Here is a 27,281-nt window from a genome sequence, read left to right on the forward strand (position 1 = left end):
AATAGAAGGACGGCTGTTTGGAACAGAGATGATGATGAACTTCTTTAGCCAGAGGGTGGTGAATCTGTGGAATTCATTGCCACAGATGGCCGTGGAGGCCTAGTTTTGAGAATATTTATAGTGGAGGTTAAAGGATTCTTGATTATATGGCTGTCAAAGGTTATGGGGAGAAGAGCCTATTCTGCACTGCATCACAAAATAAAAATAAAGGCAGAAGAACAGCATTGTGAGAAATAGTAAATCAGACATGATGGAATAGTGCAGCAGACTCAATGGGCTGAATGGCCCATTTCTTCAATTTCTGCACCTATGACTTATGCTTGCCGTTCTGTGTCGAGGCACTGTGTTCAAGAGTTTTGTTGAAGGTTTATAAAACTTGAGTTAGGCTGCATCTGGAGAATTTCATTCAGTCCTATAGATATCTCATTATGGGAGGTATGAGGAAGCTATGGAAAGGATATAGAAGGGATATACCAGGATCCTGCCTGGATAAAGTTGCATGTGCCATAAAGAGAGGCTGGACAAACTTGGGTTATCTTTCCACAGTGGAGAAGCTGAGGGGATACCTGACTGCAGTTTATAAAATTAGGAGAGGTGTAGATGGAGTAGAAAGCCAGTATGGGCTTCCCATGGTTGAAGCACCTAATACTAACGGGGATGCAATTAGGATGAGAAGGTAAATGTTCATGCAGAGAGTGGTGGGTGCTGGAGTGAGCTGCCTCTGGTGGAGGTGGAGGCAAATACAACAGAGGCATTTAAGAGATTCCTGTATAGGCACATGATTATGCAGAAAAATGAGGGATGTAGACCCTGTGCAGGCAGAAGAGAATAGCTATCACTAACTACATTAGTTGGGCCCAAATCATAGGTTCTACACATAAACTGAGTTCTAAATGGGCCAGGTCTTATTTTTAAACTGTGAGTCCTGGTTCTAGATCCTCCTCCAAGATGAAACATTATCTCCACAACAACACCATTGAGGCCATTGCAGTCAAGCTCCCTCCCACTCTGTCCAGCCTTTCCTCATAAGCCATGTGAGCATACATACATTTCTTACTGTAACTTACAGCACTCCTTATGTATTGCTGTCGCAAAACAACACATTTCACAACATTTGTCAGTCACGATGAGCCTGACTCTGATTCCCAGCTGAAACCCACAAACAGTAGGCTTGTGCCTCACACAGAGTTCAATGATGAGTGTGGGCAGCACGCCACAGGTAGGAAGTGCTGGCCTTCGGTGATGGAAACAAGTGCTAATTCCAACCCGAGCATGGTCTTAGAAATGTCATAAAAACTGCTGATGTCACTGATAAAAAATATTTTGACGTATTATTTGAAAAAATATGCTCACTTTCCTTGGGTCTGTTTTTATGCTGTGGACCAATACCATTAGCAAGGGTTTTGTGGACCCCAGGTTGGGAACTCCTGCTCTAAGGTGGACATTAGATAGATTATTTTTGCAGTGCGTGTCCTGCCATCGTCGCAGATTTTGCTAACAGAATATACAAGACTGCAATGTTCAATATTGAAAGGGTCCTCATTGCTATTTTCAAATTAGACTAATTGATATAAATAAGAAGTGATAGAGGTGGGGTTAGAATCATTAAAACTCAATGGAAGGCAGCCATTGTACATCCTTCCAGTGTAGTTATCTGCAGGCAGTTCCTGCTGTCCTGTCGGGTGTTCTTCTTGTATCTCAGACTGGTCAATTTCTGCAGACTAAGTGCTCAAATTGAGCCATTTTGTTCACTTTAAAATAAACCCAGGCGCATTATGCGTGATTTCTTATTCACCCAGCCTGCTTGCAGGCCCCTCGCCTAGCTGTGTGATTGCAGAGAGGAACCTTGTGAGGGCCAGTGTTTTCACTGCAGGCATGTCAACTTCAATCTGCACCGATTTGGTGTGAAATCCGTGCCTTGGTGTGGGCCACGAAGGTCAAACCCCTGGTAATTGATGTTGCTTATTCATCTGTTTCCACTGTCTTTTTCCACACATTGCGTTTTGTTTGGATAAATTGTTTGAAGATTTACTGTAGTTCTCAAAGCCTGAGAAACAGCTCTAGTTAATCCTTACTGTTGTTCCCGCTGCACAGTTTAAATGCCCCTGGTAGGCAGAAATCTCAGCCAAGATGACACATAATGGCACTAGACAAAAAAAATCTTTCTCCAGACAAGATGTAGGGGACATCTTCTAGCGTAACAATTAGAGCAATTTCCAAACTAATTTACTATGAAATTAATTTGCAAAGCCATTTAAATGATGTTATAACAATGTTAATTGGTTAAAATATTCCAAAACACTTCTTAACGATAAAATGTAAGCTTGGTATAAATCATAGCTCAAATTACAAATAATAGTACATCATAAAAAAAGTGCATGTCCAAAATTGATACCATGAAGTTATTCTAAAAGCTTAATACATTCTATTTTGGATCATTACACACTTTAGTGCTGATGGTGGGAAAAGGCGCCATTTGAAAATTAGGTTAATGTAAATTTTTGGAAAGTATTAACCTGATAAACCTTAACGTTCCAGAGAAAAGATCCATTCCATTTGTAACTACTTCATTTTACTATAATGCAAAAATAATTGTGCTTTTAAAAAAAATCCGAAGGCAATTTTGTGATGCATGATTATAATGAGCCCTTTAAAATACCCTTATTACAAGAACTGTTTGTAACTAGCTTTAGTTACCTTGTACTGAAGAATGACAATAAGCAATCTTGAGTCTTGTACAGCAGGGCTTGGATTTATTTTGCTTGGAATATATCTGTATTTTTCTCTCTGACAGTCTTTATGAAGTAGTTAGGATGTTGGCAATAGGTGACATCTTGTGCTAGTTAAGTAAGTACAGATGGCAGGCATCTGCCTGCGTGTTTATTATTGATAAATTATATCATATTTTGTTCTTAAGTATGTACAGGCTTGGACGGAATGCTGTTTTGCCATTTTCCCCTGGTGCGCCTTGTATAATGGTAAACAGTATTTTCCAAGTAGCATCCATGCCAGGACCACTAGGCTCAAAAACTGTCACTGTCCCCAAGCAGTAAGGCTGATCAACACCCCCACCCATTAATCTACCCCACTACACCCCCACCCACTAATCTACCCCACTACACCCCCACTCACTAATCTACCCCACTACACCCCCACTCACTAATCTACCCCACTACACCCCCACCCACTACTACTTTAACATTTCCTGTCAGAATCATCTTAGGTACAGACTTCTTGTACCTAGCGGCACATACAGCCAATCTATGTCTATAAGCTACTTAATGCATTTCTACTTATTGAGGTTTTGTATTATTGTGTTCTTTATCTTATTGTGTTCTTTTTGTACTGCATGGGATCTGGAATAACAACGATTTTGTTCTCCTTTACACTTGTGTACTGGAAATGACATTAAACAATCTTGAATCTTATGGTGAGTTAACACAAGAGTAACCTTGGGATGGGCCTGTTGTATAAACAAAAGACAAGTCTGTCTTTTGTACTCTGACACTGCTGAATCAACCCCAGCCCCCCATCCTAATCAACTTCCACCCTCTCTATCACTAGTATTGACGTTAAAGGATTTTTTTCCCTGTTGATACCTCAGCGTATACCCTGTAGAACAGTTGACAAAGCAACAGCATTGTTAAGTGCTACAATACATCCATTTCACAACAAAATTAATTATAGAGGGTATGTCATTTTTATAGGAAAGATCAGAGAGCCATTTGGGAGCGCAGGCTCCAAAACAAATCTTTGATGTGGCAATCTTAAAAGTTTTGGTTGATTACACCATAAAGAAAAATGTTAATTGAATGGATTGACTTCAGAATAACACTTAATGATGTTGACAGCGGTTTGGACTGCTTGAATGTAAAAGGGTGTCTTAGACATGCTGGGTCTTGTGAGATTTGCTCCTCTACTACCAATAACCACAGCTTATTAAAGAAATCCAACCTTGTGAACTATTTTAATTTGCTAAATTACAGTGGTTGGGTTTAAGTAATACTATCACACAGTGGAAAAATACCTCAACTGTTTAGGTAAAAATAAGACTGTTATTTGTTAATGACATTTTTATATTTTTTCATATCATAATCTAATCACTATTTATGAAGAATTATTTAGGGAATACTAAGTACTTACCCTCATTTAAAGCTCAGTGCTTGCATTTTTTCAGACTTCTCAAAAAAATTCTTTGTTGAAATTACTTTCTGTTATGGCAGTGGGTTTACAGTGTATTTCCCTTGGTTTGACTACAAACAGCATCAGAATCAGCTCTGATTTTGACTGCACGATTTGAAAGCTCTTTAGTTTAAGAGCAGTGTGGTTTCCACTATGACAGTGACTGGCTGAGCCAAACAGAGAAGTGGAGTGTGAATAACTACATTGTATGGACGTAATGTGTGTTGTGTGTTGTATATTCCTCACAATTCTATACATTCTGTTGCCATTAATTGAGCAAAACCCTTGTTCATCTTTAAGATGAATTGCATTGTTTTAAATTCACTTACCTCTAACCTCTTTGACTTATTCTCTGCCACCAAGCTTCCATCTCCTTCCGAGGCGGGATTGCTCAGTGGTAGGAGAGCTGAGAGCAGGTGTCAGCAGGTTATTTGATCACTGAGGCCGCGTAGTTGAATACGATATTGTCCTTAACCAAAGTGCAGATGTACAGCACCAGCAGGGGGTAGTCACCGGATTATGATCAGAAGGAAGTGCCCTGGAACGTTCGCCTCCTTAACCGAAGGGCAATGAAGCTAATTGCAGCTTGTGGACGTAGGGGGTACGATTAATAATTTGGTGGAGGCCACGGAAATATGTGGTGGTGTTGACAGTGTGGTGGTCGACCTATGGCTAAAGAACAGTACCGTTAAATTGGTAGGATGTTCAAAGCAATGGCAGATAAAATATTACCCTGAAAAATTCTGAGGTGGTGAATTTTGGGAGGGATTCATGAACCTTGGATATACTATATGGTAGAAACCACGAAAATAATAGATGTCCTTAGTGTACACATTCTAGGATCCCTGAAAGCAACAGCAGAAATGGGTGTCAAAAAGACTTTTGGGATGTTGTCTTCATAAAACAGTGCATAAAATATAAGAGTGAGGTAAAAAGTATAAAATATTAGTTAGGCCACATCTGGGGAACAGTGTCAAATTCAGACATTATCACATGTATATTGAAATATACAGTGAAATGCTTCATTTGCATTAACAACCAACACACCCATGTATGTTGGGGGGGAGGCAATTCGCAGTGTTGCCACAAATCTAGTGCCAAAATAGAATGCCACAATGTTCAGCCAAACTGTACAAGCAGCAGCTACAACAACAGCAAAACAAGCCCCCTTTTCCACCCTCCCACCTGTTTACTACCCCCCACACACACAGGTGGGCCGCGAACCCCAGGACAGGGTGCCTGTGAGCTTCCATTGCTTGGCACCAGACTCGCAGACATCGGGCTCCAATCTTCAATTCTTGGCCCGATCTGGTCATTACATGAGGAGATTGTACATTCTCCCTGTGCAGTTTCCTCCCTGTGCTTCAGTCTCCTACTACGGTCCAAAGATGTACTAGTTGGTAGGCTAATTGGTCGTTGTAAATTGTCCCATGGCTAGGCTAGGCTAGGGTTAAATTGGGGGTTGCTGGGTGGCCTGGTAGTTAAACGTGGCATGGGATAGAATGTTTCAGCTGTGACAGTATGAATAGACTTGGTCTGTTTCCTTGAGAGCTAAGGACATGGAGGGGAGAGCTTACCAAGCTATTCAAACTTCTCCTCTTGGCAGAGGTGTTACGCCCAGAGGGCATAGGGTTAAGGGACTGGAAATTTGAGGATATTGCTTGAAACTGCTGCTTAAGGGTGTGGAGGAGGGAGAAATTCCCACAGCAGTAGTTGAGTACTTGAAACACCATGGCAAAGGAGAGAAAGGGAAGAGTGCCTGGGAACTCCAAAGCCATGTTCAAGTTTGTTGAGAACACTGCTGCCGCAGGCCGAATCGAAGGTGGTGATGAATCAGCATGTAGGAGGGTGATTGAAAATCAGGCTGAGTGGTGCCACAAAAACAACCTCCCACTGATAGTCAGCAAGACCAAAGAGCCGATTATTGAGGAAGCCAGAGGTCCTCATCGGAGGATCAGAGGTGGAGAGGGTCAGCAACTTTAAATTCCTCTATGCTATTATTTCTTAGACCCGTCCTGGACCCAGCATGTAAGTGTAATTACAGAGAAATCATAGCAGTGCCTTTACTTTCTTCAAGGTTTGTGAAGATTCAGCATGTTATCTAAAACTTTGACAAACTTCTATCTCCATGCAGTGGAGAGTGTATTGACTGGCTGTATCACAGCCTGGTTCCATTCACAGCCAATGCCCTTGAACAGAAAGTCCTACATAAAGTAATAGATACAGCCCAGTCCATCACTGGTAAAGCCCTCCCCACCACTGAGCACATCTACACGAAACACTGTCACAGGAAAGCAGCATCCATTATAAGGAATTGCTCCCCACCACCACCCAGTGCTCTCTTTCACTAATGCCATCAGGAAGAAGATATAGGGGGCTCAGGGCTCACACCTCCTGGTTCAGGGACAGTTAATACCCCTCAACCCTCAGGCTCTTGAACCAAAGGCCGTAACTTCTCTGAACTTCACTTGCCCCATCACTGAAATGTTCCCACAACCTATGGACTCACTTTCAAGGACTCTTCATCTCATGCTCTTGAAACTTGTTGCTTATCTATTTATTATTGTTATTTTTTTTTCTTTCTGTATTTGCAGTTTGTTGTCTTTTGCACACTAGCTGAACACCCAAATTGGTGCAGTCTTTCACTGATTCTGTTATGGTTACTATTCAATGTGTAACGGTTACCATAAAACGAAGCAAAACAACTCAGAAATGAAGCACGGGGAGTTGACACTGGGTTACGCACTCCAAAGAGACAGAGTTCTAAGTCAAAGAAAGTATGTTCGACACTTTATTAAGAAGCCAGCAAAACAAACTGTTTTGTAACAATAAAAAACTAATGAAACTAAAACCAGCAATATAATGAAATAATCAGTCTTACTATATTCAAACGTACTTGAAGACTAGCACTAAATGTTACTAAACCAAGTGTTCAACAAAAAAATGTAATTCCCCCAACCTACCCCCTGCTCTGACCAGACTAAAGCCAAAGCATGAATATGTAACTATTCTCTTCATTTCTACCACACCCCAACCCACATGACAAATTACCCATAATGAATCCACAACACAAAATACAATACAGACATGAATTAGATACATGGCTCCTACACTACAGTTTATTGAGTATGCCTGCAAATCAATGAATCTCAGGGTTGCATATGGTGACATATATGTATTTCAATAACAAAATTACTTTTGAACTTGGAACTATTTTGAATAGGTTTGGTATATTTTGGTACTCACTGCCTAGCAGGGACACTGTGGGCCGAAGAGCCTGTTAGTGTGCTGTCTCAGTCAGAATCAGATATATTACCACTGGTATATCAAAGGTTCATTCTGTATCTAAGTATACAACTCTGAAATTCTTCTTCTTCAGATAGCCACAATCCAAGAAAGAAAGGAATGGCAGTATGATCATCAACCCCCAAATCCCCCCGCCCTGCAAAAAATAAAAAAAAACAAAAATTAAATTGATCCCCCTCACCCGCACACAAAAAACAAGAAAGATCAGTGAAAAATACAGAATATAAAGAACTATAAGTCTGAAAAAAGTCTATAGTGCAAGTCAATATCCAAAACACAGAAAACCTGGTTAACGGCAAATCACCAGCGATTAAAAGGCAGGCAGCTAGCAGTCACCTTCTGCATTTGCCTCAATGTTTCAGTCTCCTCTATCGCTTAATCCATGAACAATGAAAGCTTTAGTCGGTGAAATAGATTCGAACGCTGGCTCGCGCCCACCACAGCCTTCTCGCCACTAGGTTCGCAGGTTCGTCTCCTGGAATCCTGTCAGAGGCTGCAGAGTGCTGGAACACCCAAATGATCTCCAAGTTTCAAATAACTGGCTCCAACATTTCTAGAATCGCATTGGAGATGGTAACTCACTGTTACCATCAGGTGGGAGGTACTGAAGCCTGAAGGCACACACTCAGCGATTCAGGAACAGCTTCTTCCCCCCCACCATCCGATTCCTGAATGGACGTCGAATCTTTGGACACCACCTCACGGTTTTTAAAATATGCAGTATTTCTGTTTTTGCACTTTATCTTTAATCTATTCAATATACATAATTGATTTTTTAAATTATTATTTTACATTTTTTAATTTTTTCACTGCTAGATTATGTATTGCATTGAACTGCTGCTGCTACGTTAAAAAATTTCACATCACATGCCGGTGGTAATAAACTTGATTCTGATTCTGTTTCTGAGATGAAAACAAATCTAAAAGACATAAAAGAAGTGAAGTATATGGTTTCATGGTCTGTCCAGAAGTTGTCGACCATGGGAACATCTCACACAGGTGCCATCTTGACTGGAAGATGATATGATATGAGTTTTGTTCTTATATGATGCGATATTTTTGTTTTCTGGCAGCATTGCTATGCATAAAAATCTGTAATTATAAAATTAAATGTTTAAAAAAGTAGGAATAAGGGGTAGAGTTCAAGGACCATTCATAAGACTGATGGTGGAGGGGAAGGAGCTGTTCCTAAATTAGTGAGTATAGTTCTTTAGGCTCCCTTCTAGCTCTGCAATGGTAGTAACAAGAAGAGGGTATGTCTCGGATGGCAAGGGCCCGCAGTGATGGATGCCACCTTCTTATCGCACCACCTCGTGAAGATGATACTGATGGTGAGGAGGATTATGCCGTTTCTGGAGCTGGCTGAGTCAGCATCCCTCTGCAGCCTCATGTGACCCTGTGCGTTAGGCTATCAGGCTGTGATGGAACCAGTCAGAATGCTGTTCAACATACATCTATATAAATGTGCAAGAGTCTTTGGTAACATACCAAATCTCCTCAAAGTCCTAATGAAGTTAAGCCACTGGCACGATCACTTTGTACTGGACCCCGAATCGACCCTCTGAGATGTTGACACCCAGGAACTTAAAGCCGCTCACCCTTTCCACTGCTGACCACTCAATGAGGATTGGTGTGTGTTCTCCCAACCTCCCCTTCCTGAAGTCCAAAATCATTTTCTTTGTCTTGCTGACACTGAGTGCGAGGTTGTTGTTGCAACTCCACTCAGCCTGACAATCTAACTCACTCCTAGAAGCTTCTTCATCACCACCTGAGATTCCACCAACAACAGTGGTGTCATCAGCAAATTAATAAACACTGTTTAAGCTACATAGCCACACCAGTAAAAAGTGTAGAGAGAGTGGAACAGTGGGCCAAGCACACGTCCTTGAGGTGCACTATGTTGAAAGTCAGCATGGATGTTATTACCTTCTCACAATGATCCTGATCTGCCAATGAGGAGGTCGGCAATCCAGTTGCAGAGAGAGGTACAGAGGCCCAGGTTTGGTTAATTGACTTCCATCATTTGATATTGGATAACTTAGTACAGATAAAGGATCAATTATGGGAACTTTCTGATCTTTTTTATTCAAAGAGGGAGGATAATCAATTGTGGAACCTCATAAACTTATTGTTAATACAATGATTATAAGGGTATATTTTGTTAATTTCCTCATGTCTTAAATGTATGTGGAAATATCTGTGAAACCCAGATATAACATGTTAAACTTGTTATTTTTCATGTAAATAATACAAATAAATCTCATGAAGGCAAAAGGCTGTATTAGTACTTTGTATGCTAAGAAGGAAGAATATTTGAAACATATCTAGTCAGTGGTGCTGTTTGTGAAAAATGTGTCCCATTCAAGTCTGTTATAGAATGTTCTTCACTTGGCAAAATAAGCATTGGACCATCAATATCAAGAAGCATTACACCAGAGCAAGTCAGTTCACTTCATCAGTATGTAATACACCAGCCTAAACTTTGATTCTCCCCACCATCATTACATTTCTCAATGGAATCAGAATCAGGTTTAATATCACTGACATATGTCATGAAATGTTGTTTTGTGGCAGCAGTGCAGTGCAATGCATAAAAATATTATAAATTACAAGAAGTATATATAAAAAATAAGTATTGCAAAAAGAGGAAAAGTAGTGAGGTAGTGTTCATGGGTTGGTGCATTGTCCATTCAGAAATCTAATGGCGGAGGGGAAGAAGCTGTTCCTAAAACACACTTAGTGATTTACAGATACTTCCTTGGGTGACTCTAATAGTACCTGTCAAACTCATAACATGCACCATCAAAAGTGCAGTGACAGCAGGAAATTTGGATCATCACCAACTGCACATTCCCTCCAAGTCTCATTTTATCCTGACACAGAAATAAATAACTGTTCCTTGTCACCGGTTTTAATCCCCAAAATTGCTCACTAATTGTTCCAGGAGACTCTCTTCACCATAAGGCAACGGAATGGTTTGTGATGATGGTTCACCATCATCATCTCAAGGTCCCTTAGGGCTGGGAAATAAATAGAGTCATAGAAAACTATGGTACAGAAGAAGACCCTTTGTCCCATCTTGTCCATGCCAAACTATTATTTGACCTGAACCCGGACAGTAGCCCTCCGTACCCCTCCCATCTATGTGCCTGTCCAATTTTATTTTAAATGTTGAAATCAAACCTGCTTCCACCACTTCCATTGGCAGCTTGTTCCACGCTCTTACCACCCTCTGAGTTAAAAGGTTCCCCTCATGATCCCTTTAAACATTTCATCTATCACCCTTAACGCATGACCTCTACTTTTAGTCTCACCCAATCTCACAGGAAACAGCCTGCTCACTCTAACCCTATCTATGCCCCTCATCATTTTGCACACCTCTATCAAATCTCCACTCATTCTCCTACTTTCTAGAGAATAAAGTCCTTACCTTTTCAACCTTCCCCTACAAAAATGATGGCCTTGCCTGAGATAATCATGTCCCATAAAATTTATTCATGTCAGAATGTAAATTTCAGAAATGTGTGAAACTTGCAACACTCAAAATTAGTCATTTATATTATAAGCAGTGTTTTCATTGTGTTTTTTGAAGTATAATGTTGCTGCAAAGCAACATATTTTATGACATATGTCAGTGCTATTAAACCTGATTCAGATTCTGATACCTAATATCTTAATTCTAGAAATAAAGTTACGTGCTTTTCAAGACTCAAGAATCATTATCGTTTAATGTTATTTCCAGTACACAAGTGTAAAGGATAATGAAATAATTGGTACTCTGGATTCAATGCAGCGCAAAACAAAACACATTATGATAAAAACGTGATAACTGAAGTTTTTGTTGTACTCGCAAAACTAATTTGTTGTTGAATTTGTGAAACTTTTAGTTTGAATATAAAGGGAAAAGCGTGGAAGTATTCATTTTAAATACACAGTGGTGGTTTGTTGCCCAATACGTATGCCGTGTTTGATTTACCAGTTTCATAAGTTTAGTGATGTGAATTTACTTACGTGTATAATCATTGCTCTTGATATACTTTAGGAAATAAAAGGAAAGTAATGCAATAAGCAACCAATAAATAACCATCTTCATATTATTCACTCAGCAGCTCAAACAAAAATTGTTAAATGTGAAAGTATTTATAGCTTATGTGTACTGGAATACTCATGAGTGAGATGTCAACTAAATAATTTAAAATATACAACCAATTTTAAATGTTATTATAACAAATGGCAATGGGTACAAATTGATGGTTTCTCTAAGGCTTATGAAAACTTAGTTCAAATTCTGAATTAAATGCCCAGTCATTCAGAGATTATGTAATGCACTGTGGTGGACAGAAGAACTCTATAGGGAATAGTCAAAACTGCTCGACGCATCACCGGCGCCCGCCTACCGACCATCAAGGACATATATACAGAAAGGCGCTGGAAAAGGGCCAGTAACATCATGAAATATCTCACCCACCCTGCTCATGGACTATTAGTCTCACTCCCATCAGGGGGAGGCTACATAGCATTCACAACACCACCAGACACATAAACAGTTACTTTCCCCAAACAATATGGCTGATCAACACCTCGATCCAGTAACCACCCCACCACTACTTTGTCATTTCCCATCAGTCACCTTATGACAGATATTCCTATACCTTGGTCATTATATGGACATATAACCAATCTATGTATATAAACATTTTATGCCTTTATATTTATTGATCTTTTTATTATTGTGTTCTTTATTGTATTTTTTTGTGCTGCATCAGATCCAGAGTAACAATTTATGTTGTTCTCCTTTACACTTGTGTACTGGAAATGACATTAAATATTCTTGAATTTAAATCCTTACCAGAACTTTACCACCTTGGGGTCAGCTAGATTATAAAGAAACCCAATTGATTTCCTTTGTCTTTGCAATAATAATATACATGATCTACATGGATTTGTTTATGAAGCGAGCTGGTCATGTGTACATTTTGAAGATGGAAGGTTCTTATATAAGTAATTTCCTTGGATGGGGAAAATACTGCGGGGGCTGCTGAAAACTTTTCACAAGTACAAGACGAGTACCCCGATCCAAAGTCTGAAAACCTCTGAAGTCCAAAAGATTTTGAGCTCTGACGCAAAGTCCAAATAGAAAATTCCACAAGGCGCTGGGGAGGCTCCCAGGTGATGTCCATGTCTCTGTGCACCACAGGCGGTTCTGAGAAGTGACTTCACATATCTAATGAACAGAGGGTATTGAAAAATAGAAAACATAGCATAAAGGGAAAAATGAAGATCTTGGTTGTATATTGATAGAGTGGATTCATCAGCATCAGAGCAAACATATGCCTCTTAACAGTACGCTGATTATGAAACAAGCAAAGATCTATCATGAACTGAAAACTGAAGATAATTGTGAAGACTTGGCAATCTGGTTGAAGAAATTTAAGAAAAGTCATGGTGTTAAATTTATAAAGATTTGTGGTGATAAAGAAATTAATTGATGAGTTTGCCAAGGTTGTCGCTGATGAAAATCTAAAATCCAGAATGGCTGCATCAGTACATATTTGTGATGAATATGCATAAGATGAAGTCTGCTTCCCAGTAGCACATAAATTCAGGGTCAGAAATGACAGCAATCCCAGACTATCTCATTCCAAATATCTGAAAAAATCCGAAATTTGAAACACTTCAGGCCCCAAGCATTTCAGATAAGGGGTACTCAGCCTGTACTAATTACTTCAGCAGAAATTATTGGAGACTTCAGATGATCATTGAATGAAAGATCAAAGACTGTAGAACAAGCATTTTAATCTGTTAGCTAAAAAATTGAATAGCGTGGTGATAATGGTGCCCATGAGATTGACAACACAGGTGGCAGAGACTTTAATCCCTTATTTGCTGTTGAGGCCCCCAACCTACTCACAATTATATAATCGGCCATTTTGTTTCGACTCCGTGTTCAAATATTGAGACTGTTTCTTGCCTGAAGGAGTGTGCATACAGTTGGTGATAGGAAAAACATTTTGTCTTTGACTTGGCTTTAAAGGCTATCTTCTGAATTTCTGCTTGGTTCGTTTAAAATTCTTATCTCTGGGGTGTGTGGGGGGGCAGGGGAATGGGTCAGCTGTTGGCGAGTTAGAGTGCTTTGATGTGGTTGGATGCAGGGAGTTGCTTAACACAGTTGCATCAATGACATCCATCAAATGTGATTGATCAGATGGAATAGAAGTGACAGTTGCTTAGTGATAATTCAGTGTGTTATTTCTACATTCAAACAAGCTGTCAATATTTATGCTGTTATATCCGAGGAAACCAGCTATAATTTATGAAATGGAGTACATCCACAGTTTTGAGTCAAATCACTAAAATAAAGACTAGCTTAGTAAGGAAATTACTCTTTAAAAAAAATACGGTTGCCAAGCTGTGCGGCAATGACTCCCATCCTTGGTAAGCACGGTGTAAAAGGTGAAAAACTTAACTGACAGTCCCCATCAGGTTGGTCGAAAGCAATGTTCCAAACAAAGTTGGAGAGAGCCTGGGTCAAGCCGTGCTCTAAAGTCAGCCTTGTCAAAAGACTCAGTCACATTCATACCTACAGGCAACCTCTGCTGATCCTGAGTCATTAATCAAACTGCAGAGCCAGCCTGACCCGCGCCCCTTCCCTTTGAAGTGTGGTGTCCTCTCCAGCATGAGGAAATAATTTGCTGCCTGATTCAATGAGCCATCAGAGGAGCCAGCAGACCTAATGACATGTGAGAATATTAACCTCCTACCACGGAGGGCTGTGAATCTTGAGAGGCAGTCTATAATTCACCCAGTGCACCGGAGGCACTCTGTCTCGCAGCCTCGGTGACAGAACTTTGTTTTTTTTTATTCCTACTTCCTTCTCCTCCTGCAACTTTGCTCCAGCAAGATTTTAAAGTTGATCTAATCTCACTCGTTTCTCACATCTCATTTCAACTGCCGGTCTCTTTGCTTTTGCACTTTTATTAAGTTTATTAAAACCAGTTGAATCCCACTTTTTTTATAGCAGGGTTCTGTTCGCTCATTCATTACGGTCTCTTATCTTGGCAGGCAATCAGAACTGAAAGGCAGCTAGTCCATTATGCACATATGAAGCCCATCACTCCCTCAGTATTTGCCAATTCATCAAACATTTATCATTTGCCCTCTGAACAGCATGTCAATTTGCCTGTCACTCCCTAGTCTGTGCTGCTTTGTTTGAATCTAAACATTGCTTTTTCACACTGGTGTTGTAGACCTATCCTTATAACACAGCCCCCACCACCAACACCACCCCCACTCCTCCCCAACTCCCTTCAAAAGAAAGCCGCCTTGGTTCTCAGCAGGGGAGCCAGTTGCCACTGCATGTTTTTGTGCAACATTTTTGTAAGATAATGAGGGTGAAGTGTGAGCCATGGGCAATGATTCTGGAATATTAGCTATGACAGAGAGCTTGATCATAATTATCTTAACGAGGATAGGGTTAATTACAGTGGAAACTTAAAGTTCTTTCCGTTTGAGTCGGGCAGAATGAAATGCATTTTGATGTTTTGTCATCTTGATGTGACTTTGGAAATTGCGATGTAAATCTCTGGGCTGTGCTGGGGTTCCTCTGGGAGCGTGTTCGAGCCCTGCAGTGAGCTGAAGGAGATGGTACCTGTGGGTGAGATAATAGGCAGCTTTCAGGTCATTAGAGCTGTGTGAGTAGAAAAACACAGTAGGCATCATAACATCCTTCATCAGCTTTAAACAAAACTGTGCAAAAACAACTACCAGTCATTACTATTTAATTTGCTATTTGTTTCAAGCACGGGGTGGGAAAGTGTAAAATAAAGCATCAAGGAAGAAGCAGGAGGCATTTAAATAAAAAACACTTTTCAACACCCTCTTTCCCTTCCTCCTCACTCCCTCGATCCCCCTTCCCCCCCTCCACCTCCCCGCAACCATCCCCTTGCAGTTGTAAATTTCACTGATTAAATCACTATAATGCACATTGTGCCGATGACAAGAAAACAACAGTTAATAAGCAAGTCCTTGTGTAGTGGAGCCCCTTTTTAACTGAGCAGTTAATAACATTACATGGCAAAATTATCAAAATCAGACAGGTGTAAGGGGATTTGTGCAGAATTCTCTCTGCCTGTTTGAGAAACTAAACCAGGCTTTAGTAGTGAGGCCGGCTGTTTCAATGGGCAACTCCCTCTAGTGTTCCAGGTTCTTTGTCCCTCTTCATGCCCTGTCATTTTGCTTTATGCTTCCCCTGAAGCATTTAGATGTGTGTGTGTGTGTGTGTGTGTGTGTGTGTGTGTGTGTGTGTGTGTGTGTGTGTGTGTGTGTGTGTGTGTGTGTGTGTGTGTGTGTGTGTGTGTGTGTGTGTGTGTGTGTTTTCCCTGTTAGCCAGTTACAATCCATTTGCTGATTCTCATGATGAGAATTTTCTATTTACATACCATTCAAAAACAGCAATTTACATTGTGGAGTACACCGAACCACAGTTACTTGTTTATTAGTACCCCGATAGGTTTCCAGGTGCAGAGAAGTAACGCAGGGTTTACGAGGGATAGTAGGGTCAGTTGGCAGCTGAATTTTTTTATATATGCTCACTGTGGGAAGCTCATGCCCCGTATGATAAATATCACATTTAATTTTATTCCTTCATCCCTTCAGACTGCACAGTGGTCACATCTGAGAGTGATGATACACCCACATTCATTAGCCGCGCAAGAATATGATATTTGGACTGAATGATGGATGACAACTGAAATTTGTGTTCAGGGAATGAAGGTGAACTGTGACAGAGTTATTTATCTTGGGAATGAAGGTTTGGGTCAGGAGAGACTGGGTGCCTCAAGGCACAAGACATTGACAAATTCATCCTCTAGGCCCCATCTCTGAAGTCTTTTGTTTTAGATCCTGGCTACTCACTAAGTGACCCCCATCCTTCATTCTGCCAAAGTGTGAAAAATGTGAGCCTGTGCTAGTCTTCCCTGTGCCACTAATTCTTGTCATTCACTGGCCTGTCAGGCCCAAACCTAAACTTTCCAGCTTGTGAAAGGGAAGGCTGAAATATTTATTTCCGTGGATAATGGCCTTCCTGATTTAGTAGCATATCATTTTTCCTGTTCCCTTATTGTTGCAGGTCACTAGAAGGGCTAGAAGAATTTGTCTGCCTGGAAGAACTAATCCTGGACAACAATCTTCTCAGAAGTGACCTACAGTTGCCTAGGTTACCACACCTTCATACTCTGATGATCAACAAGAACCAAATATCCTTTGCACAGCAGTGTTGTAAATTATGTGGCATCTCATTCGAAGGAAATCACTTGAAATTTTGTTCATGCACGACTCTGCTCCCTTCAGTGAGGGGAAGACCAGAAGTTAGTTTATATCACAGCACTTTATTTCACCAATCCAAATCCTGTTTGAAATTGTCGTGAAAGCATTAAGGATGGTTGGGTGGGGGGGGGGGGGGTGTTGTTGCTGAGGGAAAGGGAGATGGGGGGGGAAGAAAATCTGATCTTGAAAGAAGATGGGGACGGGTTCGTCTTGGATGGAAGGGGGCCCTCTGCTGGAATAATTATTGACTGCGATAAAATCAGGCCCTTGGAAAATGTTAAACAAGGAAAATAGTCAAAAACAGACATGGCTGGATATAAATGCTGCTCATTTCAATGCACTATTAATCAAAGCGAGATAAATACATTTTCTAATGATGACCTAAACTACCCAAGTGCAGCATCCAATGAATAATTTTAAAATTGAGACAAATAAAGTTTTAGGATATATTCATGTTAACCAAACACTTTTAGTGCAGCCTTCTTCAAGACGATAAATAGTATTTAACAGCATGTGTGGGTTTTTTTGTACCAGCTGCTATGATATCTGCAAAGAGAGTATGAGTATTGGCAAGTTTTTAAATCAAGATTTTAGAGTGATAGTGCGGAAACACTATGTCTTAAAATTGACTGGGGACATAATTCTGACTGTGCTAACATATTAATCCAACTTTTACATTCCTGGGGTAAAATGGCTGTTATTGTTTGCCACTGTAGACTCGTTTCACAATTGGTTGAATATATTCCTGATGGATGTAGTGTGAAGTAGCTGTTTGTTTCCTTGTTGGAAAAGTTTCAGTTTCAACAATTGCTTACCATTTGGCCACACAACATCCATCATTTTGTCAATGTTTTAAATGTTTCACACTGAACCACCTTTGAAAGAAAGTGAACTAAAAAGAGGCAGATTCTTTCAATATATGCCAAAATTCTGACACATGTTAGCTGTGAATTGCCCCTTCAACAATAACTTTGACAAGTCGTGAGTGCAGCACTAAATTTGATTGTCAGTTTCTGATGTAAATTATTTTTTACTTATGACTGCTTCTGTACAAATGCTTTTTCATTAACGTGATTGAATCCTTAACCATAACCTTTGACACATCACTGAATTAGACAGTCTTTTGGATCATTTAGCTGAAGTGGTCCCTTTACTTAAGTACCTCAGCCTCCTAGGGAATGAAGCCTGTCCTAATGAACTTGTTAGCTTGGACAATGATGAAAGTGACTATCAAAGATACAGGTTAGTTGTACTTGTTCCTAAGAAATTTGGTATAGTTACTACCTTTAGTGAAATGTCTTTTACTGAATTGCACTAGAAATACCTTAAAAATGCTGACTCTTATTGGTTTGATGTTTCTTAAATATCAGGCACATGTATTCATAATGCACTGGTTATTAATCATATAAATGATAGGAGTAACTTAAGGAAGTTATTCAGCAGTCATTCAGCATGGTTCATTTAGAACTGTCAGAAAGACATATATGACTGACAACCTTTACAGTATGTGATATAATATTTATAGAATGTCATGCAACCATAGATCAGAAATGCATCTAACACATTGCTTTTAATAATAAACTTCATATTTTGGTCTTGCTTGAAATATATAAAATGTGCCAAAATTACAGTTGGACTTTGGTATATGTTTTAAAGCAGGAGGTAAAATAATGAGTTTGAAAAGTTGAATTTTAAAGTTGTTGACAGGAAGCATTTATGGTATAATGCAATTTAATCAGAGCATCTGCTTCATAAGTTATGAAGGTAAATATTAGTTTTACTTGTCAAATGTACGTCGAAACATCGAAACATAGGGTGAAAAGCATTACTTGTATTAACAACCGAGACACATTGTGCTGGTGGACATGCTGTTGCCGTGCTCCTGCCACTAACATAGCATGTCCACAACTTACTTATCCTAACCAGTATGTCTTTGGACTGTGAGAGGAAACCAGATCACCTGAAGGAAACCCACGCAGTCATGGGGAGAACATACAAACTCCTGCCAGACAGTGGCGGGAATTGAATCCTGATCTTACCACCGGTTTTATTTTCTTTAGAGACACATTGCAGGACGGGCCCTTCCAGTCCAATGAGCCACAACCCCCCAGCAACCCACTTATTTAGCCATAACCTAATTTACATTGACCAATTAACCTACTACCCGGCACATCTTTAGAGTATGGGAGGAAACTGGAGCACCCAGAGGAAACCCACGTTCTCACAGGAAGGACTTCCAAACAGCATCGGAAATGAACTCCAAGCTGCTGCGTCCTGAGCCGTAATAGTGTCGCGCTAACCACTACGCCGTCGTGGCCTATATCACAAACGACAGCACCAGTGATGCTTATCCAATCAATGTGAATTTTTTTTTGTCATCTGCGTGATCACAATCTGAATTCTCAAAGAAAAGATATTCTGGGATGAGATTCCAAAGTAACATTGTTTTCCTTTGATTATAGTACTTGCCCACGCAGAATAGTTAGTTTTATTTTGGTATGTGATTACCAAATGGCCATCTTTTTTAACCAAATATCATTGATCATTCCAAGGTCCCACTCTTTTAGCCCTCAACAGGATTAAAGTCCCAGAGAGTGTCTTGCTTGGATGACTTTAAGAGTGCTTTTTCACCCTGTTTATGATCATTAGGAGGCTTGGATTTTCTTAATCAACAAAAATAAACTGCCCAAGATCTTGGCTAGTTCTAGTTGTAAGCTGCTGAAACAAGCAAAATCCAAAGTACAGACTGTTTGAATTTCTGCTCAGTTAGCTCATCTTAATGGTAGAATATTAAAAATTGGTCTCAGAATTCCCACTGTTTAGTCCAGGGAAGTTGGCCAGGATTCCTTATTTTGATCACTGTTTGAAATCCGTGCCAACTCCTGTGCTAGTGGTTGCTAGGCGAGACCAGGGGTGCACCATCTGTTTGTGGGTGAATAGCTTGCTGATGTAGTCTTGGCTGCCACTTGAGTAATGGACAACATGGTAAACCCTGAATGATATCCCGCACCTGCAGAGATGGAGTGAGTGTGGGAGAGAAACTGCAAGCAGAGGAAAGTATGAATGGAAAGATTTTTTAAAAAATGTTCCACATGACAAGAGGGGAAATAGAATCTGACATCCCAAAGCCTTTGCTCCAGCTGAATTAAATACTCTAAATGTGAAGTAGTGGATCAGGTCCATGTGAACTCTCAGTTGTAGAGCCATAGAGTTTTTCTACACAAAAGACTGGCCCTTCGGCCCAGTCCATCCGTGCTGACCAAGTATATACGTTGTTCCTCTCCATGCATTGTGGTAACATTGGGCAGCAACCTTGCCACTTCTTTAGCATTTGTCTTTTTTTTAACGAGGCTGAGTTGCTGAACTCTCAACCCAGCACGGATGGAAAGCATGCAAGGAACCAGCTGGTTTTGAACCAGGGACCACTTGCCTTGAAGTCTGGTGTGGATCCCACTGCACCACCAGCCAGCTTTCCGATAGTGGGCAAGTCCCAGTTCCAACGTTTGTCCCGTGTCTTACTAATACCTTTCTGACCACGTACCAGTCCAAAAGTCTGCGCAATTTTGCCAAAATCCTTGCCTACCGGATACTTAGAAGATATAAAATATAATAAATTAAGCTGTCAATTATATGTTGCATCTATAAACTGGAAAGACAAAAAGAAACGCAAAGTTGAGGACATTTTTTTCACTGAAATTTGTTATTGTAAATTTTGTCTATAGTTGCCCAATTCGGAGACCACTTCTGTTCATTAAGAGCATGACTGATTTAACAGCAGTGTACAAATTTTCAGCCAATACCACAACAGGAAGCTTAATAAGGACCAAAAGAGTCTTGAAATAAAAGGCAGATGGAATTCTGTTATTAAATATGAGCTGGAGTACTTCAGCAAATAAAAACCAGTAAATATACTGTATGTGAATGAGAAAAGATGAAGTTTTGGGTTTTAGTTCCAAAGGAAATTACAACCATACAACGTGACAGTACAGGGCAGCCCTTCAGCCCACAATGTCCATGCTGACCGTAAATGCAAATTAAACTAAATCTCTTCTGCCTGTATGTGATCCATATCCTTAAGTTCACTAGATGTTTATATGTGTTTCTGAATAGTATTTTAAATATCACGTAGAGGGATGTCCCTTTAAAACAGAGATGAGGAGGAATTTCTTTAGCCGGAGAGTGGTGGATCTATGGAATTTATTTGTACAGACAACTGTAGAGGACAATTCATTGGGTATATTTAAAGCTGAGGTTGATAAGTCCTTGATTAGCAAGTGCATCAGAGGTGTTGGGGAAAAGGCAGGAAAACAGGGTTGAGAGGGATAATAAATCAGCCATATTGGAATGGCAGAGCAGACCCAATGGGCTGAATGGCTTAATGCTGCTCCTATGTCTTCTGTTTATTATCACATCTCTTTCTACCACAATCCCTGGAAATATATTTCTGACAGCTACCACTCTGTGTAAAGTAAAAATTTGCCCCATGCATCTCCTTTAAACTGTGCTCCATCTTAAATTCATGTCCTCCAGTAATTGTCATTTTGACCCTGGGAAAGGTTTGACCCTATCTATGTCCCTCATAATTCTATCAACTTCTGTCAGGTTTCCTCTCAGCCTCCAACACTGCTGAGAAAACAATCCAAGTTGATACAAACTCTTCTAGCTAATTCCCTGTAATCCAGGCAGCATCCTGGTCAACCACTTCTGTATCATTTCCAAAGCCTCTTCATACTTTCTGTAATGGGGTGACCAGAACTGCACACAGTACTTCGAGTGTGACCTAACCAGGGCTTTGTCTGGCTGCAACATTTCTTCTTTACTCTTGTACCCAATACCCCTTCCAATGAAAGGAAGTGTGCCATAACCTTCTTTACCCCTCCGTCTACTTAATGGATTCCAAGATCCCCGTGTTTATCACGGCTGTTATGAGTCCTGCCATTAGCTGTACTCTGTTCACTTACATCTGAACTCCCAATCTGCAGTTACCCGGATTAAATTCCATCTTCTAAAGATTAGCTTTGTCTGTCACATGTATATCGAAGCATCGAAACATTCAGTGAAGTGTGTTACTTTTGCCTCAATGACCAACACAGTCTGAGGATCATGCTGGTGTCTGCCCACAAGCGTTGCCAGGCTCTCGGTGCCAGCACAGCATGCCTACAACTTACAAACGCTAACCGTATGTCTTTGGAACGTATGTGGAAGCTCTTGTGGTCACGGGGAGAACACACGAACTCCTTACAGACAGTGGCGTGAATTGAACCCCTATTACTGGTGCTGTAAACTGTTACACTAACTGCTACATTACTGTGTAAAATCTGAGTGTCTACACTGATAAATCAGTACCTAGTTTGTCTCTGGTCTAGCCTTGGGGTAAGGGGCCTGAACGCTGGTACTGGATAATACCTTGTCGCCCCACATCTGTAATCAGCAACTGAATGAGCATGGAACAATGTTTGTAAATATCTTAACTATTTTATGCTGTTTGCACATACATATTAAATTTTAAAAATCCTTTAACTGCAATTGGATGACCCAAAAGGCGCTTTACCATGTATATGTCCACCTCACTGCCTTACCATCATATTTTGTAAATTACCTTCTCAACTGTTTATTCAAGTGATTTCAGTTTTCTCATTGATAAATCATTTTCCCCAATATTTGTAGCCACAAATGAGTTGTGCAAACAATATGAACCCCACCATATCAGTCCCATACACAATTTGTAACTGAACACAGGCTTGGTTTTGCCACAGCAGATGCACGTCGTAAGAAGCCTCTTGATATCAGTTAAAGAAGACGTTTTTGTTGGCTCTAATTGATTCCCCAAATACATAAAGCAGTACTGATGGGCTGTGCTTGATGGGGAATGATCTGTTAAATGGTATTATTTCATTTGCACTGGGGGCCTTAATTAAAAGGATTATGCTGTGCAGTGTACGGGTTGCACAGAACCTGGAATTATGCTGCAATACGCTGCATGAAAAAGTAATAAACCTCTGAAGAGAATGATGTCTTTTAATTGGACAAAGCTTAAGGCACTCAGAAATGCTCATGCTCTAGTTAAACAGTAGTTTCCAAAATGTACTTCCTTTTTGAAGCAATAAGAAGTCGCGCTGCCTTGATATTTATGCAAAAAAATGGACAATCCTTATTAGATTTAGTCATGAGCCACAGTAACACATGCAGAATGCTGGAGGAGCCCAGCAGGTCTGGAAGCATCTATGGAGTAGAATACAGAACCCACATAATGTCCTGATGGCCGACAATTTTAACCTCTATCTCCATTTCCGTTACAACGTATCGGTCCATCGCCTCTTTTGCCATGAGGTGGCCACTCTCATGGTGGAGGAACAGCACCTCATATTCCATCTAGATACCTTCCCCCTGATAGTATGAACCTTGATTACTCCTTCTGGCAATTTATTTTTCCTCCCCCCCACCCTCTTTTTCTATTCCGCACTCTGGTCTCTTACATCTTCTCCTCACCTGCCTATCACCTACCCATGGTACCTTTCCTTCTTACATTTCTCCCATGGTCCACTCTCCTCTCCAATCAGATTCCTTCTCTCTAGCCATTTACCTGTCCCACCCACCTGGCCTAACCTATCACGTTCCAGCTCGTCCTTCTCCTTACCCTCCGCCATCTGTTTATTCTGGCCTCTTCCCCCTTCCTTTCCCATCCTGGAAAATGACCTTGGTCTGAAACGTCAGCTGTGTATTCATTTCCATAGATGCTGTCTGGACTGCTGAGTTCCTCCAGCATTTTTGGGTGTGTTGCTCAGTAATATTAGGCACCCTAGATATATACATACATACATGTGTCTAAAACTTTCACACAGTACTGCAGGTCCTTTGATAATAAATTTACTTTGAACTTTGAACTTCAGTTTGAAATTGGCTGGGTGTCGGAGAAAGTGAGTGCAAGGATAATGGGTGGGTTGATCATTTGGCAGGGGCTCTGTAAGGACATTTTGCACGGATTCACTGATAATATTAACTCAGGTGGTGGGATCACTGATAAAACAGAGACAACATGGCATGTGGCTCTGATGGAAATCCTAATTTAAAGTTATTAATAAACAGACTAATTGAGCAAAAGAATAACTTGTTGATTTTATGACTGGAGGTATGAGGTTGTCTTATTGAACAATGAGAGTCTACTTTCCAAGAAATTAAATGTTAGAAACAGAATCAGGTTTAGTATCAACAGCATTTGTCATGAAATTTGTTAACTTTGGGGCAGCAGCAGAAAGCAATACATGATAAACTGAATCATTGTAATCATTTATATGTACTGTTTATTAAATCGTTAAGTTAAAATAAGTAGTATCAAAACAGAGATTTTTAAAAAGTAGTGAGATAGTGTTCACGGGTTCACTGTCCATTTAGGAATTGGATGGCAAAGGGGAAGAAGCTGTTCCTGAATCACTGAGTGTGTGTCCTCGGGCTTCTGTATCTCCTTCCTGACTGTAGCAATGAGAAATGGACGTGTCCTGGGTGGTGGGGATCCTTAACGATGGACGTCGCTTTCCTGAGGCACCACTCCTTGAAGATGTCTTAGATACCATGTAGGCTAGTACCCATGATCGAGATGACTAATTGCACAACTTTCTGCAACTTACCTGTGGAGCAGTACCATGCAACCCCCCCCCCCCCCACCTCACCGATACCAGATGGCGATACAGCCAGTTAGAATGCTCTCCGTAGTACATCTGTAAAAGTTTTCGAGTGTCTTAGATGACAAAGCAAATCTCCTCATAGCAGTTAAGGTCCAAAGTGAGTTAAGGGCTCATGTACCTTGATTATAGGCAGGTGTAGAAATTAATTAAAAGTGTTAATTGAATGCTAACCTCTGAAGAGAATAAGAACTCAAGGAAGAGAGGTTGTGCTAGTACTGTATAAAGTCCTGGTAGAGTCATACCTGGAGAGCTGTGAGCATTTTGTTGAATACATCTAAACACTGTTCTTACCTTCCATCACAGTAAACATCATCGTCCCCTTTTCCTTCACTCTCCAGTTCAACATCTCTGAGGACCTAACCTGGTCCCAAAATATCGATGCAGCTATAAAGAAGGCAAGACAATGACTATACTGCATTAGGAGTTTGAGGAGATTTGGTTTGCCACCTAAAGTTCAAAGTCAATTTATTATCAATATATACAAAGTATATATTTAATAAACAATCTTGAGATTAATTTCTTGCAGGCAACCACAGGAAAACAAAGAAAGACAATAGAATCCACGAGAAACTACATATAACAAAATCTGGCAAATATCCAATGTGCAAAAGAGGACAAATCGTGAAAATAATCATTTTAAGAAGTAAGCAAATGATATTGAGAATGCAGAATCCCTGAAAGTGAGTTCACAGGTGCCAGAGTCAGTTCAGCACTGAGGCATGTGAAACTGGACAAGGAGCCACAAACAGGAGCGCCTATTGCATTCACATCTGGTCGGCCCATTATAGAAAGGACATGGTGTCCAGGGAGAGGGTGCAGAAGAGGCTGACCAGTATTGAAGAGCTTGTACTGTAAAGGGAAGGTTGGACAAGGTAAACTGGTGGAGTTTGTATGTTCTCCCTGTGAGTCTGTGAGTTTCTTCCAGCTGCTCCAGTTTCCTCCCTCAGACCAAAGACATACCGGTTAGTAGGTTAATTGGTCATTATAAATCGTCCTGTGATTAGGGTAGCATTGAATAGGTGGACTGTTGGGAGGTGGGGCTTGTTAAGCTGGAAAAGCCTGTTCTGCTCTGTATCTCTAAATAAAATCAATAAAATATCATCATCGTCATCATCACCATTATGTGCCGTGTTGTATGACATAGGTGATCATAGTCCAATGACCATGACTGTTTTTGGCAAGTTGTTCTACAGAGGTGGTTTGCCATTGCCTTCTTCTGGGCTATGCCTTTACAAGATGGGTGACCCCAGCCGCTTTCAATACTCTTCAGAGATTGAAGCACTAGTTCCTTGTTCACTCTTCAGTGACGGTTTGTCTGGTGTCAGTGGTCACATAACCAAGACTTGTGATATGCACCAGCTGCTCATATGACCATCCACCACCTGCTCCCATGGTTTCACATGGCACTGATCAGGGGGTAAGCTGGTGCTACACCTTGCTCAAGGATGACCTGCAGGCTAGCAGAGGGAAAGAGCACCTTACACCTCCTTTGGTGGAGACATATCTCCACCTCGCTACCTGTTTAAATATGTTAAAATAAGATGGTCACATGTCCCAAGATATAGCAAAATGCTTTGTTCTGCATGTTTTCTTTGGAGTGACAGAGGCTGAGGGCCGACCAGATAGTTTATAAAATTATGAGAGGCATAGACAAGGTAAGACAGCTGTTATTTTTCCCCAGTGTTGTCAAAATGTCAAATACTGAAAGGCATCTACATTAAGGTGAAAGGGGATAAGTTCAAAGAAGATGTACAGGGCAAGATGCCAGGGGTGGTGGTGGAGGCTGGTATGATAGCAGCATTTAAGCGATTTTAGAAAAGCACATGAGTGTGCAGAGAATGGAGGGATATGGACCATCTTCTGGCAGAAGGCATTAGGTGTCTTTCACTTACTTAATTTGGCATAGCATCGTGGATTGAAGGTCCTATTCCTGTGAAAACTGTCGTCATTTGAGAAGAACTCATAGATTTTTAGGCTTCAAAGTCAATTTCACAGCTGACGATTGCTCAACACTTCAATGATCGCTGAGAAAACTTACAGTGATTTGGCAATGTCACCAAACATGCTCGTGAGCCTACAGTGCCCTCGAACCAGGTTCAATTCCCGCTGCTGCCTGTAAGGAGTTTGTACGTGCTCCCTGTGACTGTGTGAGTTTCTCCTACATTCCTCAGTTGTATAGGTTATAAAATGAATTGGTCATATGGGTGTAATTGGACAGCCTGGGCTTGTTGAGCTGGAAGGGCCTTTTACTGTGCTGTGACTAAATAAAAAAAACTATAAATAAAATAGTGTATAATTAACCTAATTCTATCTGTATCTGATAGATAAACTTTGAAATAGAAATCTGCCTTATGCTTTACAGAATGGTAGCAGAGCACTCCACTGCAATATGGTATGAAATATTTTAATTTAGACGTACAATTAGAGAGATTCCCAATGGCTCTAGGCTGGAGCTTTGATTTATAAGTAATACATTGGATTGAGAAAGGAAACATTATTGCTAATCAAAATTAAAAAATAAAGCAGATGCTGGAATTATGAATCAAAGATGAAAAATGCCGAAAAAACAGCAGGTCAGGCAGCATCTGTAGAAAGTGAAACATCTGGCATTCTGACAAACTGAGTCACCATCCTAAAACATCGACCATTTCTCTTTCCGCAGATACTGCCTCACCTGCCAAGTTTTCACAGCATTCTCTGCTTTTAAAAATTATTGTTAATTACACTGTACTCATTTGTTCAAGATTTACAGAGGCAAAGAGCAATGAAAGATTATTAGTTTGGTAA

The 27,281-nt window shown here is 40.5% G+C and overlaps 1 protein-coding gene across 3 annotated transcripts in view; it reads left to right on the plus strand.

Moving 5' to 3' along the window:
* Nucleotides 1-27,281, plus strand: part of lrmda (leucine rich melanocyte differentiation associated) — a 1,051,240-nt gene that overhangs the window by 650,025 nt on the left and 373,934 nt on the right. For all 3 annotated transcript variants that reach the window (XM_073025431.1, XM_073025432.1, XM_073025435.1), the window contains 2 exons: nt 16,616-16,747; nt 17,920-18,054. In XM_073025431.1, coding sequence (XP_072881532.1) covers nt 16,616-16,747; nt 17,920-18,054 — 267 coding nt within the window. The remainder of the gene's footprint in view (nt 1-16,615; nt 16,748-17,919; nt 18,055-27,281) is intronic.

This window comes from Hemitrygon akajei, chromosome 21 (assembly GCF_048418815.1).
Source record: "Hemitrygon akajei chromosome 21, sHemAka1.3, whole genome shotgun sequence".
Classification (NCBI taxonomy): domain Eukaryota; kingdom Metazoa; phylum Chordata; class Chondrichthyes; order Myliobatiformes; family Dasyatidae; genus Hemitrygon; species Hemitrygon akajei.